Source organism: Cyprinodon variegatus, unplaced genomic scaffold (assembly GCF_000732505.1).
Source record: "Cyprinodon variegatus isolate N-32 unplaced genomic scaffold, C_variegatus-1.0 Scaffold23, whole genome shotgun sequence".
Lineage (NCBI taxonomy): Eukaryota > Metazoa > Chordata > Actinopteri > Cyprinodontiformes > Cyprinodontidae > Cyprinodon > Cyprinodon variegatus.
In genome coordinates, this window is record NW_015150476.1 from 1,083,252 (window position 1) to 1,104,325 (window position 21,074).

Consider the following 21,074-nt stretch of genomic DNA (forward strand, 5'->3'; position numbering starts at 1 on the left):
ATTTCGCTGGGTCTAGCAAACCTGCCGGACTACTTTCGGCTTGACCAAAGCTGGACGAGAACTCTGCTCACAGGATGCTGCCAGGGGTAAGTCAGTGTGATTGCATGACACTGGTGATGGGGTTGCCATACAGATTCATGTCAAAAATCCCGAACTATCCCTTTAACAGGAGGAAAGAAAAACTAGGTTTCTTTATTAAGTTCTGGGCAGCTACAGAAAATGTATCATTAGTTGCTTTACTTGCGTAAAACCATAATGTAGATAAAATTATATTAATTCTTTATTGGATTTAATTGGAATGTATGTCAATAGGTTATTCAAGTATGTCCCAATATTAGTTACGATTTGTATCCACAGTAACCTAGTGGTAGTATTTTGTAACCTCTCAAAACCTGGAATAATGCTTGAACTATTTCCGCAAGTCCCAGGCTACAGCCATAAGAAGTCGATTAATGTATTTGCATGGAAAAAGTTTAAGAGTAAAGATTAAACTGCCTGAGGCCAACAAAGCCGTAATGGGTGTTTTGATACTCATCCCATGCCAGTGGGTGGCGCAGTAGCACGCCATACAGGTAAAGAAAGCAGAAGAAAATAATAATTTTTAAAAATAAAATCCAAATCAGCAGTCACCCCTTATAAATTAGCAGGTTTCATGAGGAAGAAACTGCCTTTACTGTGGGATTCCAGCAACACCAATATAAGTTGTTAAATTTAGTTTGTTTGTTTGGATTTTGAAAATTTTGTAAATTATGTTATTTAGCTCGATAACATGGCCGCAAAGCTGCATCACCTTCAGAAGAATAGTTTCAGGGAGTCAAACTGAGTATTCCGTGGTCTATGTGAAAGAGGTGCATTGATATACATTTAATATAATGTATATCAATGCACCTCTTTCCTTTGGGGTTATTTAGTGAGTGCCGCTCCTTGTTGGAAGCTTACCATTATGTGTTATGTATACCATTATGTTTACACATTATTAGCATATACACATGTATAATTGTCATCTTTAAATGGTAAAAATAGTAAATGGTAAACCCTTGGGCCTATATTTAACAAATATCAGTGTGTGTGCCCTATGATAAACCACATAGCACACAAACTTTGATTTACATATTTTGTGGGGAAATTCCTTTGTATAGAATTCACCCAGACCTTTAGAGTAACCCTAAGCATTACCATAAAATAACTGACCCAAGAGGAGAACCTTCCCTTATGTGTCTCAGTTGCGTGGTCCCGCAGTATAATTAACAAAAACTATCCTTAAACTGTCCTCATAAGGTAACAAAATCAAGTACATACATATACACAAACATAAAAAACTGATGCTGTTCTTTCTTAATATAGCATGCTTACTTACCAACATCACAATCATACATTGGATCATCACTGTCATGTTTTTGGTTCTGTTTAAGTTTTATCTTTGATTTTTTTTTCATTGTTTTTAATTTCCATTTTGTCTTATTGTAGTTATATTTTATTGTATTTGAGTTCTTACGTATTTGTTGTTTGCCCTCTGTTATCCTCTTGTGTCAGTCTCCTTTCCCCTTGCTCCCTCCTAGAGTTCCCTGTCCACACCTGCTCCCAATCTGCTAAATAGCCTGGTCTTTGTTTTTTTTTCTCCCATACATACACCTCCTGTTCAGTCACTGTTTGCTGGTTCCTGGTCGTCATTTCTTTGCCCTTCCTGCGAGTATCCTTGGTTGTAAGGATTTTTTGGATTTTGTGGATTTATGTTGTTGCATTTTTGCTTCTGTTTCAGTCTCTGCATTTGGGTCCTCCTCTCCAACCTCCACCCTACCTGACAATAACTGTCTATTATGTCTTTCCATAATTTCAACAAATCTTTTTTCAGGCTAAATCTAATTTAAATGTCTTATTATTTGGATCACTCTCTGATCAGTGTAGAGTTTGAGCCAAAATGCTCAATCGTTAAGTTTAAAAATATATATACTAATATTATTTATAAAAATATTAAAATGCATTATTCTACAGTAGTATAATTTACACCATAGCACTGTTGGCCCATTACACAAAGCTTTATCTCCTGTCAAGGTGAAAGGTAAAGTAGCATTTCTTCAACCCACGGATTACTCATAAAGAGCTCAGTAATCGCCCAGCAGTTATGGCATTTGAGAATTCTGCACTCTACAAAATATTATCATAACCTGGAGTCAGCAAAAGTATAGGGCATTTTCTAGGACAATACAAGGAGTGAAATTTAATATATTCACAAGTCTCTGAAAGATAAGTCTATTGCTCAGGTACAGAGAAAATAACTTTTAACCCTAAGTATATTTGATTTAACAAGATTAGTTTCACAAAAACTGTATGTTTCAGCATTTATTTATAGAAGTGCAGTGGAAATCCTGTCCATATGCAGGATCTAAATGCTAAGATTCTAATGGATGCATATCCAGTCATTCAGTTATTAATTCAGGTCACAAAGCTTTAAAGTTGTTTAATTTGATTTCATATATGATTTTACAGTATTTTTTGAGAATATTGTAGTTTCTTTTTATAAATGAAAGAGATTTTGATTTTGAGTTTAGATACCTAAACTCTTTAACCAAGTATACAGGAGGTTGAAACTCTTTAAAATTTGAGTCTTATTAGGACTTAATGTACCACCATATGACTTATTTTCTTTCCTCCTGACTTTTCACAGTGCTTCTCAATCCTGTTTCTCAAGTACCACTGCCCTGCATGTTTTAGGTGACTCCATGCTGCCACACACCTGACTTAAATTAATCAGTCATCTGCAGCCCTTGACAGTGGCTCCAAAGTACCTGGTCTACCAGGTCTTTAAAAAGACTGAAAATGTGGAATCCAGAAGAGTTCAGCTATAAATTCGAAAAGGTCCAGCCTTCTCCGACTATCACCACTTTGCACATTTGCATTTATCGCATTTTCATTTGCAAATTGCATTGCTGTTCTTTTCTTCTCATACACTTCATAGACACTTTTCTCTTTCCACCCTCGGCCATTTTCAAAGGACCGCTGTGAGAAAAGTGAGCTTCAATTACTGAAACTATAGCTCGCCACAGATATCTGCCTGAAAGTGCGCATGTGCAAAAAAAATATAGCTAACGGGATGAGCATATAGGACAGCATTATGTACATATATCAACCGGAATGATCGAAAATTAGGAGGACCAGTTATTTAGATGATCCACCCGGAAAAAAAAGATTGTGCTCTATACCTTTAGCATGAAACACTATTTGTTTTCCTGTTCCCAGAACACCCCAACGCCAAAGTATAAAATGGTAAAAATAGCTATAAACTGTATAAGTATAAATATCAAAGAACAAGATAAGATAAGCAAACGTGAGTGTATAAAATAAATTAACATTACAACAGCTGAGTGGGGCACTATGAGGCTTTTTGAAGGACCATTATGGTGACTCTTGAAGGGCAAGTAACCACATAAAAATTACTTATTATAATTATTACTTTGAAATCTGATTGGAAGATTTTTGTGTTTCCGAGCATGACTCCCGGTCCGACTTGGATCTGCTCTGTGTTGGCTTGCTGGGTTGTGCCCCAGCATCTGTCAGAAATATATAACTGGTTCAACATCTAACACAGAGAAATCAACACTGAATAAATGCTTCATTTTCAAAGATATAGTTAACATCTCCATCGCATAATGAATTAATATTTCATTCGACAGGTGGAGATTGACTGAAGACCAGTTTTTACAGAGTTAATTCAACTTTTGTTCAATGGTACTTTGCTGTCTGAGTTGCTGTGCTGACATCATATTTCCTCATGAAAATGTGTTTTTTTTCTCACAGTCATCTACAACTACAAGCTTTTCTCCATCTATATTTTTAACTTTATATGCTCTTCTATTGACTGCCGTGACTGATGGACTCACAAACTATGTACGACCCTGGTCAGTAGCCTGTGTGGCATTTACCATACCATAGTGTGCATTGATAACGTGCAGCACGTACAGTATGCCCAAACTCTCGAGCTACTGTTTTATTAAACAGGTGTGCTACTTTTGCCTCTTAAAATATAAACACCTCACAGTTTTGTGGGAGACGAAAATCAATATCCTATAGTCAGTTTAAGTTTAATAAAATTTTTGTTTTTGTATCACAATTTAAGCAAAAAATAAATAAATATACCAAGGACACAAGTGCAATGTCCTTATTGGTACAGTAGTTACGGGCCTGTCATATTTTAATTTCTGGAAACAATTTTTTGTTATCGTAACGGGAAAGCGGAGCGTTGACGAAATATTTTCGTCATCGTCATGGTTGACGAAATTAACACTGCTTTGAAGGCATCCAGAAGCCATTTTATAAATCCAGTCTTAAATTGTTTATATGCCATTTGTCCATAAAGGTCCACAGATGAAAAGTAATCCAGTATTTTTGTAATAAAAACATTTGATGAGGAAATCTCCCATAACCTCCCGTTGTTGACATCAGATAAGTTAGCTGGTCATAGCTAATGTTCACCATCTTGCTGATATTTACTTCCTAATACTTATTTGCTCAGTTGGTAGCCCACGATGTTTGGTATGGTTCTTTATATGTCTTCTTGCCGAAAAGACAAAAGTGTCCGCATCTTTTTATGACACGATTTGAGCCAGATACAGTCGCTGAAACCTCACTTCTGGTCACTTCCTGTCAACCAGTGATGCACAGAGTGGCGCAATATTACACCTCATAACAACGGTCCTATTTTTTTTTTTTTTCAAGTTTGGACGCTGATTTTGTTTTATTAGAATGCCTAAGGCTGAAAAAAAAAAAAATAAAGCTCAGAAAAGGCACTGGGGCTTATTTTAGCTCACTATCTGTTATAGATTTTTATGTACATTTTTTTGTTATATACACCGATTCTGAAAAAAGTGGAAAATACTTGCTTCATAAATGTTTTGTGGCCATCAAAATGCTTCAGTGTTATTATATGGCTCAAATAGTAAAGCAAAGCAATAGTAAAAGCATTTGGCACAATTTTGCACATTTAGAGATTTTTGGAAATGCTGGTGACACCAAAAGTTCAAAGCCCCACAGATCTGGAACTGTTGTAGCTAGTGGTCTGAAATTCTCTGCATTTGTGGTTGACATGATGTAGAACAAATAATGCAATGAGACCTGCCTTTTCTCAAGCATGTCTTTATTACTGTTGTTCAAAAAAGACCTATAATTTTCGAGAATTAAAAAAACCCAACTTTAAGTCATGTTTGAACTGATGAAGCTTGGTCTGTGTTTTACTCAGCCAATTTTAATTTATATATTCAGAAAGTAGATGGTGTTAGGTTTCAAATAATGTATTGCACATGTAATTTGGACTTATAGTTACTAAGTTATTTGGTTTTCCATTTGGGTATGCAAAATAGGTGAGAATTTCCCAAAATGAGGTGGTTGTTATTATACCAATAAGTGTAAATATGTACCGGATATTGTCACAGTAAGACCAAAAGCATTGTTCACACCTAAATTACTGTCCCGCTGTAAAAAACTCAGTGGAGCACCTTTAGATACTGAGAACTGCTTTATTACCCACCTCTACAGTGCAGTTAAATAAATAATGCTCTAATCTTGTGTAAAAATTTAAGTAAAGTAATTGTTACATTCTTCATTCACGATATCCTTGTGGTTTCCATGAGGACGCATAGCAGCCCAAATTCTTTTACTAAAAAAGAACAAGGTCCCATCAAACATCTTGAATTTATGTGAAATATGTCAATTTTTAAAACCAATATGTAGAATTTATGTATGAAAGAAAATATTTAAGCTTTTGTGTTGTACAAGATATTTATATTATGAATTCCAAAGTGAATGCTTTGAGAGCTGTGTGCCAAAAGTGCACTAAAATATTTCCAGGGTCACCTGATTATTGTATTGATTGGCCTAATTATGAAATTTCCTGCTTTATTATTAAAATCAATCTTACAGTATTAACAAAAACTGTATTAGTTTACAATATGAAGGGAAAATTCTCTTTTGCTTTCCCTTTGCACCCTCATGCCTCAGGTACTATTCAACATGGCTCATGTAGCTCTTTCATGCTGTCCGTGTCCTCTGACCTAGAATCAGTAGGTTAATAACTGGCTGCACCAGAAGTCATTTGTCATTTGGTACCTGCCACTGATAGATGCCATTGGATGTCTGTGCCCTTGTCCCCTCCCCACTACAACAAATACTGTATCACACTTTGCTATTCGAGACTCCCTGAGGCTTCTTAGCACTCCTCCTATTGAACAACCACTCCCAAGTGATAGCATCAGGCCATTGTGCCATGATCCATAACTAGAAACTGGTGATCCCAGTTCTGCTTTCAACAGTTTTTTTTTTCTGTTTCCCCATAAGAGTATTTTTCATAATACTTTTTTTCAATTTTTTTTTTTACTACTTACATTATTTTTTAAGGGCACTAGCCCAATAAGATGGTTGGTGTAGTGGTTAGAGCAGTGCGCTTGTGCTCTGAGTGCCAGGTTTGATCCCCACAGCCTTCATTTTGGGTTCCTGAGCAAACCCCTAAAGGCTGATTTATACTTCGAAACTAGGTCGTCAGCGTAGTTGTCGCAGTGGACAAAAAGACCCCAGCAACAACCCCCCCCCCAGCCCGCTGTGTCTCGCCCGAATTGTAGCTGACCGCAGAAAGTGCCGCAGACAGGAGGTAGGCGTGTTTTGTTTGTTTTTATGACCGAAATTGTGGAAAACAACTCGTCAATTTGACCAGCTAGAAGAGCGAGGTGCACGAGAACGCTGGGACCCTATTTCCACAGGGTTCCCCTCTCTTTTTTGCCGTCATGTCCCTCCGTTATCGGACAAACTCAGCCCCAATTCCTCATCGCCTCCGCCATATCTAGACCCATAGGGTATAGTGCAGACCACGCTTCAATATTGAGCATAAATCAAAAATGTCTGCGTCAAGCCCACTGCAACACACTGCTCCCCGGGTGCCACACAATGGCAGCCCACTGCTCCCCAAAGGGATGGGTCAAATGCAGAGAGTAAATTCCCTCTTTGTGGGACAATGAAGGGATTTACATTTTTTTTATATATTGCATAACGCTGTCCTTCGGGTTTTATTTTAAAATTTAAGAATGCTGAAAATTTGTTTTTAATATATTTTGTTTGAATTAACTATTAGATATTTCATGACATTACTTGTAGTACTTGAAAAGCTTTGTTTTTAAATTTTGACAAACTGTAACCATACAATAAGTTTAAAAAAGAAAATGTCAGATATATGAAATTAATCTATGAAACTAGTGAAAGATGCTTAAAAAATAAACACAAAAGAGGATGTCATTCCAGAAAATTTGGAAAACAGAGGTCATGTACTTTACAGTATGAGAGGCCCATGGAATACAATTTCTCTTACATACCTACATTTACTCTCAAAGAATCACAACTATTCACTTGCACAAAGACAACCAAATCCTCTCACGATCACCACTATATTCACACAAACAACATTAAATGATCTCGCATATAATATTAAAATGTCTTAAGAAAAGTATGATAACTTATTTGAAAGCTATGTGTTTTTTCAGTTATTCTGGTTTAGTTTGTTTTGTTATGGAAATGATCTCTACATGCCAGTTGATCAAGTATTCAGTTTACAGATGAAGCGACTTAAAATGAAGCATGTGGAAGGTTTACACTTAGTGGCAGTTCTGAAAAATATTTTAAAGGGAGGCTAGGTATAGGCCATTGGTGTTTCACAGAGGAACATAATCAAACACACACATGCACATGTATTCACAGAAAAACACAAAACAAACAAGGAAGAGCCCATTGTTTAGTATATTAAGCCACAAAGCCAAGGCTGCAGGCTCCAACACACGATATGTGTGATCCTATCTTAGTACGACTAAAGGTTAATGCTAACTGTAAAAACTAAAAAAAGAAAACTAATACAAATAGGTAGTTGTTAAAATGTAAATTAAACTGATCCAATGGATCAGGCATCCCCAAAGTCGGTCCTCGAAGGGCCACTGTCCTGCAGGTTTTAGAGGTATCCCTGCTCCAGCACGGCTGATTTACATTGATAGTCATCAGAAACAGCTGTGCTAAAGCAGAGAAACCTCTAAAACCTTCAGGACAGCGGCCCTCGAGGATCGACTTTGGGGATGTCTGCAATGGATGAATCAGCATATATTATCATGAGATATTGATGTAGTGTTATCCTGCAAAAACTGATCTGAAAAAAATAGCATGTATAAAAGTGTAATTTCCTGTAGTTATAATCCAAGAATGGATTGTTCTAAAAATACTATAGGTTTTAAATTGTTTTCATTCAATTATATTTTTTTTCGTTGGCAAATTGTTTAACTTACATGGTCAAATCAAGGGAAGATGCACTCTTTGGCTAAAAAAAGACTACTTGTATTAGAATTGTTCTGTAATTTTTACAGTACAGAGGCTAGGACTGTTCTACAGGGGCACTGGCCCCTGTCTAGAACTGCCCATGCTTGCACTGAAATACAATTATTGCAGATTTGTTCACTTTATTCACCTTGATGAAAAAATAAAATGGTGAGAAGAAAAGGAAAAAAAAGTGAATTGTCTTTCATGGATGCAATGATGGCTTAAGTTGAACAATCATTTATTTGGAATGTCTTCACAACATCAGAGCATCCATTGTGCTACAACTGGATGGATACAGAGCCGTTATTGGATACAGAGCTGTGGACTCACCCTAAGAACAAGATGTGATCACAGCATGGAGAACACAGATGTGCTCGGTATATGATTGAGTGAAGAGGACTGAATGTTGGCACTGTCATTACCGGACACAGTGTCCACAAAGGAAAGAATGCCTGTGGGCAGTGTTGGACAGAGTAGTCTTATACCACTTCAGCAACCTATTCAGCTCCTTCGAAAATGAAGGAATACTGAATTCCACAGAGGAATTTCATCTGTTTTGGCTTCACTTCATCTACTTGCCAAGGGTTCAAAGGGCTACTGCAGAGCTTTTCCATCTGTGGAATAACCATGGCTTATCGATCTAGGGAGAACACCCCCCCAACAGCTGTGACAGGGAGGAGTTCTCACCAGTGGCTGTTCTGCTGCGATTCAAGACATCTTAAGCTACAGTATAAATAGCACAATAGAGACCGAAAACAACATTGTTGTGCCTGAGAACAGACTTAATGTTAATTCAACATTCATGAATAAGTCATTATTGACCCCCTCAGAGAAGATAGCTACAGAATTGAACTGTTTTTAGATTTGCTACATTTTTTTTTTTTGAAAGAACAGTAACAAACTTTTTCAGCACACATAAAGTTAAAATGCATGGATTTCCCAATAAAACTTTTTCATTGGGAACAAATAGGTCCTGTTCAATTAAGTCTACTCATGCTCCACAAAATAGTTTTAATCAAAACTGTAAAAACAATTTTAATTTTTACTTTTGCTTAACAAAACTACCTACATAATATTTGAATGGAAACAAAAAAAAACAGCTTGATTTCTGTAAAAAGGCAATATTAAATTCAACCAAGAGAATCACACAGAGAAAAGTTGCAATTAGAAAAATATTATTTAATTTATTTATACAGGTAACACAATCAGCTTCTTCAAAATATTTCTATGGGGGAAAACCAGCTGATTTAGAGGACTCATTGAATCTCCTGCCTCTCTCCAGGACTGATGATCAGTTAATATTAAATCAATATCTTTGACTCTTGACAATTTGAAAAGCAACTTCCAGAAGCACATCTTTTGCTGATACTGGGTCTAGATTTAAAAAAAAGGTGCATGAGTGAGAGAGCGATGGAATAAAGGCAGGACCATAATTTAACAATTTATCTCCACACGACCATAGAATGAGTCACTACTTAAGTATAAAATTCTCTTTTTTTTGTCCCTTCTGCTTTTTATTTATTTATTTTTTAATGTGCCCACTATCAGAATTAACTCACACAGCATTTGATTTATATTTAACCTTTTTGTGTGACTCTCTTCGTTTCAAATTGGAACAAATGCATCGGAATTTCCATTTTATAACAAGCAAACTACATGTCAAGAAAGAATTTTTTTTTTCTTAAATACAGTAGTACAGTGTAAAGATTATTCTGCAAATTTAGAAATTTAATGTTTAACCAGATAATACAGTAATTATGAAACAATGTGATGCTAAAAAAATATTTACCAATCACTCTGAAAAGTGGCCATTATTGCCTGATTTAAGACTTCCTCATCAGAAGAAATGTCAGGGATAGTGGTCATTATTGAAAAGTATGTTGTATAGTTTTCGCAGGAGTTGGATGTAGTTTGGTTAAACCTCTTAACCAAACTACAATAACACAAAATGCAGCAAAATTTTTACCAATATAGAGATGTTAGACATCATTGTAAAGCTTAGATTCTCCACAATTCAACTACCAAGATCATTTTATGGACACAGCGATCCCCAAAGCACAATTAACACAGATATAGCAGCATGTCAAAATGTAAACAAACAAAGCAGCCACAACTACATGCCTTTGAAGGCATCCAGAAGCCATTTTATTAATCTAATCTTTAATTGTTTATACTCCATTCGTCCATAAGGGTCCACAGATTAAAAGTAATTCAGCATTTTACTGATAGAAATATTCCATGATGAGAAAATCACCCATAACATCCGGTTGTTGATGTCAGAAAATTGAGCTGGTCATTGCTTATATGCAGCATCTTGCTAATATTTACTTCTAATACTTATTTCCTCAGTTTTTAGGCTTTGATGTTTAGTATGGTTCTTTACATTGTCTTCTAATCTAAAAGATACAAGTCTCTGCATATTTTTATGATGTGATTTCAGCGAGATATAGTTCCCCAAAACTAACCTCCGGTTCACTTCCTGTCAGCCGGTGATGCGCACTATGATGACCTTTAATTATCTGGTGTTATTGGATAAGACCACGTGTGGTGTTGAGCTTTGTAGCCAATGAAATACTAATAAGAGGTTAATAGCTGCAACTTTCATCAAACAATTAACACCAGCCTCTTCAGCTGAGGAATTTGGGTTAGCGGTTGTCTGGCTATGCTCTCTGGTCAGGCTACAGCAAGCTGGTTGACTATGGTCATGCTTTTTGACACTGGTTGAACAGCAGAAAGCTGGTTAGCAATGGTCAGGCTATCAAGAGACTGGTTGAGTTACAGAGAGCTCTGTTGTGAGAGTTTAATTCGAAAGTTGTCAATGAAGTCCTGTTGCCCATGTCTCATTTGTTCACTGGTAACTTGTCTAACTTGGCAAAGTAGACCTTTGGTCAGTGAATGCTGTTTGGGGCATCCTATTCCATAGAGCAGTCTTTTGAGTCCATGCTGTCAAACTCAAGCAAAGACAAATGCATTTATCAATTGGTAAAATGAATTATATTACAAAATCTCAACAGAACACTGAAAATAAATGTAATCTTCTTGAAGAGGGAAATCAGTTGATGTCCCATCAACTTTGACTAAATATGTGATTATTCATAAACCCATTCAGTTATTGGCCATCACACAACTTTGAACAAGTTTGCTTCTACATAACATCAAAAGTGCAAAACTAGCAAGATATTTCAAAAACCTATTGATAATTTCTTAACGTCACCCATAGGAAGCAAATGTGTTGCTCATCTGTTGTTCTATGTCTTCTCTTGAGATCAGTTTGAGCTTCTATTATTCATGTCATTTTGTTATCATTTGTTTCTGAGTTACTTCTCCTAAGGGCACCTTAGGAGTAAGGGATAAGCTAAAAAGAGACAAGGTATTACAAAGATATGAATTGAGAAAACCATTTGAGCACTACTCAGAAGTAAGATTAGGAAAAACGATCTCACAATTGTATGCATCTGATCTCAATTATGTCTTGGTTGTTTTGAATTGGAATTAAAGAGAAAGAGATAAGATGAATCTGAGAGATCAAATAGTGAGGAGCGAGAGACAGCATGTTTATTTATCATTGAACCATAACTGCAACAGTGGATTCAAGTAAAAATATATAATATATATAAATTGAGAGATATTTGAAATCGACATAACATGTCAAATTTTTCTCTTAGCTGAAATCTGGAAAAGAGAGAGCTGTAAGAGAATTTAGAGAACTGACGCTATTCTCACTGTGAGACTAATTTCTCAGGAGAGAAATTTGAGAAGATGGAGAAAACCACTGTGGTCTCAATCTGTGCTCATTTGTGTCTACAGTTGGAGATCTAATGTGACAAAAAGGAGATCTTCAATTTTGCTTTGCGATAGGCAGGGACTCATTGTTTTAGTATTCCAAAAAAATTCATACCTAACATCCTCAGGAATTTTGTCCTAAAAGGCGTCCTTTTTTCTCAGCAATGACTGTTCTGCAGTCCCTTGATCTGTTCATCTCAAAAGCACTCCAAATGTTTCCACTTTAATGGAGCCTTTTCCTTTTTCTGTTTTGTATTGACAGTTTTTCTTCCATGGAGACTTTGGTAAAAGTATGACATTCTTGTTAAAAGTAAAAATGATTTTTTAATGTGGCCTTAAAAAATTAAAGCAATTATAAATGTAGAAAAGAAAAAGCTTCCAAGCAGAAGTCAAGAAAACCATGTATATAAAATGTATTTAATTTGTCTTTAAAGTATTTAAATAAATGAAAACATCTTATCACGACTTCTACTCTTTAAAGACAAGAGAAAAAATGTATTTGGTATAAATAACACAACCACCAAAACATTTATCATGCAGTACTCTTATATATTGAAATCCATCTTGATATCTAAGATACAATACTCGTAGATATTTAATCCAAAGTTAATTTATGATCATAAGTGTTTTATTTATAGCAGTGATTTAACGGGTTTTATTATTTATTACTAGTACACCTAAAGATGAATTAAGACTACATATTACTTTGTAGATGAACTTCTCAAGTGCTATTCATTTAGCTTCAGGTTTAAATATCTGTAACAGGATTCCAGATAAGATACACAACAAACTAGTATCAACTACTTTTTCTTTAACAAAACACACAACATATGCATTTTACTAAGGGTTACAACAAGGCAAAAATAAAATAAAATACTAAAATCTACCCTTTTAGGAAGATAAATTCTATAAGCTATAACAATAAAAATAAATTTCAGACTGCTTTGACCCCAGGAGTATGTCAAAGATAAAATTAACAATGCGCCAATATCTGCTGGTAACGTCATGTAAGTACTTAACCATAAATTGATCAAGAAGAAAACTTCCATGTTGCTGCGTTGATATTTCATTAAAATGTCCACTTTCTAAATGCTTTACTTCCATATAACAGTGGTCGGATTTATCATTCTTTAACATGAAACAAAAGCTGCTTTGCTATCTGCCTTTTTTAAATAGAATTTATTTCTCTAAGAGTTATCCCATAATCAAAAATGTGCATAGGCAAACAATTTTATTTCTATATTTTTCAGTGTGGCATGCTGCTGTGCTATCCAGTGGCTAGAGGTGCTCTCCAGTCTGTCCTTCACTTTTGTATAGCAAATCATTCCTGTGAAAAATGTAATTCCCCGTCAAAATTAAAACATCCTGTACAAACCACTTTTATTTTTTTGTATTATCAATGGTTACTTTCTTCTATAAAAAAAAAAAAACTAAACTGGGAAAATACATTTTACTAAGTGTGCTTAGCTTGTAAAAAGTGTTTCCTGTTATTATTTACAATAACAGGAAACAATAATAGTCATTCCAAAAAACTTAAGAGTAAAAAAAACAAACCACTGGACTTTGTTTTCCAAGTTTTCCCATCCAGGAAGCTTTTTCATTGCAAAATGTATGGATTAGTGTCGAGTTACAAGCTTTATAGAATAGCCCAACAAAGCCTTGTTATTGTTTAGAAAACAGGCAAATTGAACCGAAAACAGGTCCACCCCTTAGTAATGGGGAGTTGTTGTGGTCATGTTGGCCTGGCTGACTAGGCGAGATGTTTTGTTCCCCTGCATAATGATGGGGGTTGAGATGATAGCAGGAAGGAATCAACTCTATCCCTGCGTCATATGTTTTTGAGATGTGGAACCTGAGTCCACCCCCTCTGTTTAAGGTTGTTTTTTCTCTATTAACATAAATGGTTCACTTTACATCCCTTTCAAAGCGCCTGTCTTCTTTGTCCAAAATTTGAACATTCTGGTCCTCAATTAATTTAAGGCAATATCGTGCTGCCTCCTAAAATATTTTAATCTGACAATTAAACAACTTTCTATGGCTAACGAAACACTGCATACAAGTAAATCCTAATGTACTGTATGATCTCACCTCTTCCTCGATTTTGACATCCATCCACCAAAATCTTTCTGATTCTGAAAACGTTGACGCTGTTCTGGACTTTGATGCAGAGTAGCTCTGCAGGCTGTAGCTCTGTTGCTTGTAGCACAGGAAGAACCTGGCCTGAATTGCCACTTAAGTTCATCACTCACTGCTGCTCCAGAAGGTGTGTTTGATGCTGGCTGTCAGCTTATGATACCACTGATATTTCTGTCAGAGCATTTTCAATATATGAACAATTTAAAATGTTCATTTTCACTATGAGTCACTCTCACTCAACCATTTACTCATGGTAATGTCTGTAAAATCCCGCCTTTACCTTCTCTTTTGCAGCTATCCAATCAGCAACTGAGAATCTAAGTACACTTCCATTTCAAACTCTCTCACACAATATATTAGATTTATTCATACAGACCATCATTTTAACATTAGGCTATCTCTCTTACATTTACCAGTATTCTGTCATTCATTCTTATTTGTTAAATCTATGGAATTAACAAAATTAGCATAATTGTCATTGGCTATATATTTTTTAAAATATTTCAACTACATTAACATTGATTTAACTATACAATAATCCCAAAATTTTAAGCAAAATAATAAAAAATAAAATGTGTTTATCTGAGAGCGGTGGCTAGATTCTTAGAACAAATCAATGCATAGATGTGCCATATTTTCTCCAACTGAATACAAACAAAACTGAGGTAATTATTTCTAGACTAAAGGGGGAAAGGTCCAGAGATATTGGTGTCATGATGCATTAACTCCTGAACGTCTGTTGATATTGATTTTTCTGACTTTTTTTCCCTAGGTTTTCTATTTTTTATTTAGTGTTTACCAGTAAAAAATGTAAAATGTTCACATATATATAAAAAAATTATAATTTTTTCTTTCTCATTTTTGTTTTTCAGAGATGTCAGGTACAGGAGAGGAGATTTCTCAGGTGCACTGGAAGCAGCAGTGGTTGGAAAATGGGACACTGTACTTCCATGTGTCCATGACCGAGCCTGAACTCTTGGCAGAGACGACACAGCCGACAGCTCGGGAGCCAGCTCATGCTTTGCATGAACACATGCACCTTCTTCACATATCAGTTATGGTAAGTTCTAGCCTGAGATATAATGTTGGTATTTTGTGTTTCATATATTGTCAGAATGGATTTAGATGCCTAAGCTAGTGTCTTAGTGTTTATTTGGAAGTTTAATTAGACTGTATACCGTAGCATACAAAAAATATTTTTATATAAAGAAAATCATACCTTTGCAAAAGCAAAATATTTCCAGAGGATGATAGGTGAAGTTTATTGCAAAGATTAATTCTCCCTCTGAATTTTAAAAATGTCTCAATTGACACAGGCACTGATCCAGAGCAAGCCATGGTAATTTCTGCAATTATTCTGCATTCTAGAATTGTGAAAAAATCCTGTGAGACAGAATACCTAAAGAAGAAAAAAAAAACATTTTAGCTTGGCAATATACACTAGCAGCCATTCAAAATGGCCCTTCCCAGTCTAACGCCAGCCGAATGGCAGCCCACTTCCCTGCAACTCCCAACAAAATCTCCTCCGACTTCCAGCCACCTGAGTGACCCCCCTCTTGCATATTTTTTTTTATTCTGACTCCACTTTTTCTCTGAATTACAGGGTCTGACCGGGAGATGATAAACAAAAAGAGCATTTTAGTGCAAAGATTGATGTTAATACAGGAATTGTAGGGGACCAGCCAAGGGCCTTTCAAGGAAAGTGGGGATATTTTGAATGGCTAATACTGTACTTCTTATATTTCAATCTTTAGTTTATTATTTACACAATACCTTGTTTTATCCTTGACTGCTCTCAAAAGTATCTTGACTTCAAATTGCCTGTCTATATAGTTTTAACTTTGATAGACATCAATTAAAGGTTAAAGGGGTTCACAAAAAATATCAAATATAGCTTTTTCTTCTGGATTTGTTTTAACAGGATATCAGCAATCTTTGTTGTTATTTTAGAAAGACAAGCCATTTCTCTTTCATCCATGTCATGGATTTATTTAAAACCCATCACAACAAAAATGCAGTGTTAAAAGAGGTGCTTCAGTATTGAAGGTTTTGAAAGCAGCATTTGTTGTTGCTGTTTAGATACTTCATGCCTCATGAAAGGTCTGTATTTAAAATTATTAAAGTGGCAATTAGTTATTTAGATAATTGACATCTCTTAAGATTATTTTAAGTGAGGTGTTGAAGTAGGTGGTGCTTGTGAAGAGGTTGGAGAGACTTTTATTGGCTCAAAGACAAAGTTAGGTGTGGGTACGCAGGTTAAGATCGTCAATGTCAGAGCAGAGTTTTTATCATGAATTATTTCATGCTTATGAGAAGTCGTTAAGGTATTTAAGCATTATCTATCTGAATTTTGAATATTAGAATATTTTTCAGATTAAAAAAAAAAATATATTATTAAAGCCATTAGTTTGTTCGTAAAGGTATTTTTTTTATCTTTTGCAGCAGAGGTATAAGTATTTGCTTCAGGAAGATCACTAATATTACAGAGCATAAGCTGTTCCTCCTGCATTTATTTCCCAAAAACCAGAAGTCACCTAAGTTCTAATTAAAGGATTAACAAAGTATAATTATTAATAATATATAATATAGCAAAAGGTTATTAGAAACATATTGTGTTGAACTTTATTAACACCACCCCTTCCAATTTTTTTTTTAAATTCATACTTACATCCAGCTTTCTCTTTATTCCATGACAGTTTTTCATAAACTCCCTATAATAACATCTCATATCTGTGCATTTAAATTACCAGTTGACTTGTCAAGTTCCTGTAAGTCCTTCTCACTTCCTCTTGGGCTCCGACTCTGAGACAAACGTAGCCTCGTAAACTTGAGCCTACTTTACAGGTCTTGTGAAACCCTTTTTGCTGCGCGGACAGAAATCTCTGACCTGTTCCGATTTGTCTTCTTCCCAAAGCCACATCTTTTTTCAACAAGTGAGTTAGATAGTCCAGCATCCATTCTTTTTTTAATTCTTATTTCACTTTCTTTGTTAAACAACCATGTTCTCTTGCAATAGTTGTTTTATTTAGGTCAAACATTTTTAGTAACTAGCCTAGTACCAAGAATGTTGTTTTAAAAGGTTTGGCTACAGGAAACCCACCAAGACCTCCACGTATACTTAAGAACCAACCCCATATATTAATTTTATGCCACTAAAGAACGTGACAAATGTGACCCAAAAATCCATTGTCCACATTCTTATATACATTTTAAAATGTTTTATTAGTAGGCTTTGGCAGGTAATCTATACAGCAGCACTAAGGCAAGGTTAGAAAAATCAATAATCCAATTATTACACTATTCTAGGACTATATATACTGACTGAGAGGCACCCACTCAAATTGAGAAACAAACAGTTTTTTCTTTTGCTGAACATGAAACTGCTTGTTGTATTTTAAAGCTTGAACAAACTTTAAAATTCCTTTACCTTCTCTTAGTGGAAAAGACCGAACGCAAATTTCACAGCTTGAACAAAGAATTTCCATGTTATCTCTATCTAGACGGCGGAAAATGGAGTGAAGCTGAGCGAAACAACAATGGTTAATTTAGGGAGGTGAACCGCATAATTTTGGTGAAGTTGGTGACATTTAATCGGCTCCTAACTGAACTTTTGTTTACATTCCAGTCACAAAATCTAATTAGAGACTGGATGCGGTTGTGAGCTAGAGTTAATACCCATAGTCCATACGTATGCGCAAGATATCAGATGTGCATTTATCCCTTTAGTTTTGTACGAAAAATAGACTAAACCACCTCAACTGGCGTGTATCCCTTTAGTCAAGTACAGAAAAAACAATTTAAGGTCAGATCGCCATATGCTTCAAAAAACACCCAAAATTTAATTATTTATTTATTTATTTATTTTTTTTTTTTTAACCATAGGTTACCAGCCTGGGCATTTCCATGCTAATTCATGTGTCATGTGTCAGCTACTACACAAGTTTAAACTCAGCTTTCTATTTATCTTAGTCATACTTTAATTGTTGAGAAGACAGACATATAAGCAGGAAGAACAGGACAGGGAAAATAAATGGAGGCACTCAAAACTGGACAGAAAAAGAAATCCTGGTTTGGCTTGATAGCTGAGAGGTGTCTACGGGCTCCACTTGTGAGCAAGGGGAGCAACAGTTGTTCGCTGAGAACAAAGGAAGGATGTATATAAAAAAATAAAATAAAATATGGCTCTTTACATAGAGATCAGAGCAGTGTCTATTAAAACCGTTTTTATGATACATTTCTTTAATCTGTTTGATGGTATGTAAACAGTAGCGCATACTTTAAGTTAACTAGGTATACACAGAGCTACAGTATATTGCATAGTCCTGATGTTTTCTAAAGGTGAAGTTTGTGTACTGTATATCCAACTATAGTGCCAGATTGATATGTCACATTTTTGGTATTTCTTTACAGAAAGTTTAATTTTAAGTGTAAAAGTTAAAACTGACCGCTCCAGAAGTTACTCGAAAATACATAAAATATTTCTGAAATCTACTCTATCTCGTATATCTTTCTTGTTCACAGTGGAGAGCTGTTGTCTAGTGGTAGATCTGGGTAATCACCTGCCAAATCAAACTTTATTGGTAGAATCTCAATAATCCAGTACATGATAATAAGTAGAAGGTAACTGGTCCTCTTTTGATGTTGCTTGAAAACATTTTTTATAAGTGAAACATCTATACAGTGTTATACACAGATTTTTAGGGCACCATTAAATAAAAAAAAAGGCAATTATATTGTTAAAGTTTGGTCAGTAAGGAATAATGAATGGATCATTATCCATTGGATCGTTTTATTATTAAAACTAATACAATCTGTGTGATTTAATGAATTTAACATAAAATTGTAAAAAAAAAAAAAAAAAAAAAATAGTTATTTTCGTTGCGATCACTGAGTCAGTGAGCGGCCATTTTTGCCCGAATTTAGTAACACTTCACCCCTGATATCTTCCGGCAGTGACGTCACGGTGCGGTAAGCTAAGCGCCATTCTCCCTACTTTACAAACAAAATCAATGGGAACTACTATACACGCCCTCAACCAACAACAATTATTTTAGGTTTTCAGAGGCCTTCACCATTGAAATTCGCGAGAGCTATAGTTAAACTGACAATGCCCATGTGCATGGCAGTTGGATGTTGTAATACATCGGGTAAAAGTGAAAAAAAAATGTGTTAATACACCTTTCCGATTCATGTTCCACCATGGGTTCGTCGTTGGATTGCCAACTTAAAGACAGAGGATTTGCCATCAAACTTCTGGCCAGAGCAAAAACACGTAATATGTTGACAATATTTCGAAGAAGAATGTTTTCAAGATGACTTGGATAATAATACACGTAGTAACAAACACCAGATAGAGCATTGGGACTTGCTCAACAGCCGATACTGCACCGTGACATCACAAACTGGTAGCTGGCAGTACTGTTTTTTTACAAACATGGATGCCTCCAGTACATTTATATGAAAATTGCTCTTAGTTAAAAACAGTTAGCATTTATTGAACAGTATGTAATAATTTTGAATTTAAATTACTTTCAGAAGTTTGAATTCCGAATATGACTGGACTTTTCCTTTAAACTCCCAGAGTAATTCCGGTGCAAGGCTTATGCCGTCACTGTTGAGATTAATTAAAAGTATCACAGTAACACCATTTCCTTACTCTTATTGGTGTCTGCATCCGTGCATGAACCCTTTTAGAGCCTTTATCACTCCTGTGGTCTGAGATTGTCCAATGGGTTACATGTTATGCATAAATGCAAAACCTTGGTAAGTTTTAACCGCATATTCTTTATATGTCTGTTATGGAATGTGTGATCTGTTCTGCAATTATCTGTTGGGGTAGCAGCATAAGACCAATTGATAAGATGGGCTCTGCAAGTTATTAAAACAGGTTCTTTTCTAGGAACTCCTCTGGAACCTGTTGAGAAGATATCACACAGAAGAATTCTCAATAAAATTAAGAAATTACAGACAACCCTAGGTTTTCTCTTCATTAGACTGGGATGAAACGGAGTTTCTTCAGTCATGGGAGTTTTTCAGGTTGGCTGTGGGGCAGACCGCTACAGGAGAACCTTCTAGACTAGAGCCATCAGCATCTAATACAACTTGTTCAAGATAGCCCATTTTATATGTTACATTTTCTTTTAGGATAAAGTATTCAGCATTAAAGTCAATATGTGCTTAGTGAGATATTCAAATGGCTATAGCCGTTATCAGTAATGGAACTAAATAAGAATTCCCTACAAAAACTTCAATGAAAAAGTTACAAACTTTAAATTATTACATAATTTAAAGTTACAAACAACTTTATTTATTTCATATATCAGTGTACAGTTTGTTGCCATTCTCCTTCAACCATAGATGGCATGGTGGAATTGAGTGAAATATCTCACCACATCTCTTTCATCCCTACTATGTATATAAACCAAGTAATAAATCTATGTGCACCATTGGAGGCAAACATGACTGATGGAGTTTTGAATAATTTCTGAAGTCCTATTCTCATCCCTGAAGGGGGAAATTGTGGAAGAAAAAATGATTTGTGTGAACATTACCATCTAACAACAGACAGTTCTGCTCTAGAAAGACGTCACATCCCCGGTTTGATCGCACCCAAAGGATAGATTGAAACAGGCTCTTAAACAAAGCTTTCACCCTGCAGCTTAGAAACATGCACATCACACACTCACCCAAGGCCACCTCTACAGCAAAAACCATCCATAATGCACAGACAATTATGCAGTAGAGAATTATGCTGGATAAGGAAATTATCAGGAGGAAATTATCGAAGAAATATAATTACAGTTCTTTGTATGTATAAG

The 21,074-nt window shown here is 35.5% G+C and overlaps 1 protein-coding gene across 1 annotated transcript in view; it reads left to right on the forward strand.

Annotated features, from left to right (window-relative positions):
- astn2 (astrotactin 2) overlaps positions 1-21,074 on the forward strand; it is a 398,940-nt gene that overhangs the window by 66,132 nt on the left and 311,734 nt on the right. Inside the window, exon 2 of the mRNA XM_015392541.1 lies at positions 15,129-15,316. Within this exon, the coding sequence (XP_015248027.1) occupies positions 15,129-15,316 (188 nt within the window). The remainder of the gene's footprint in view (positions 1-15,128; positions 15,317-21,074) is intronic.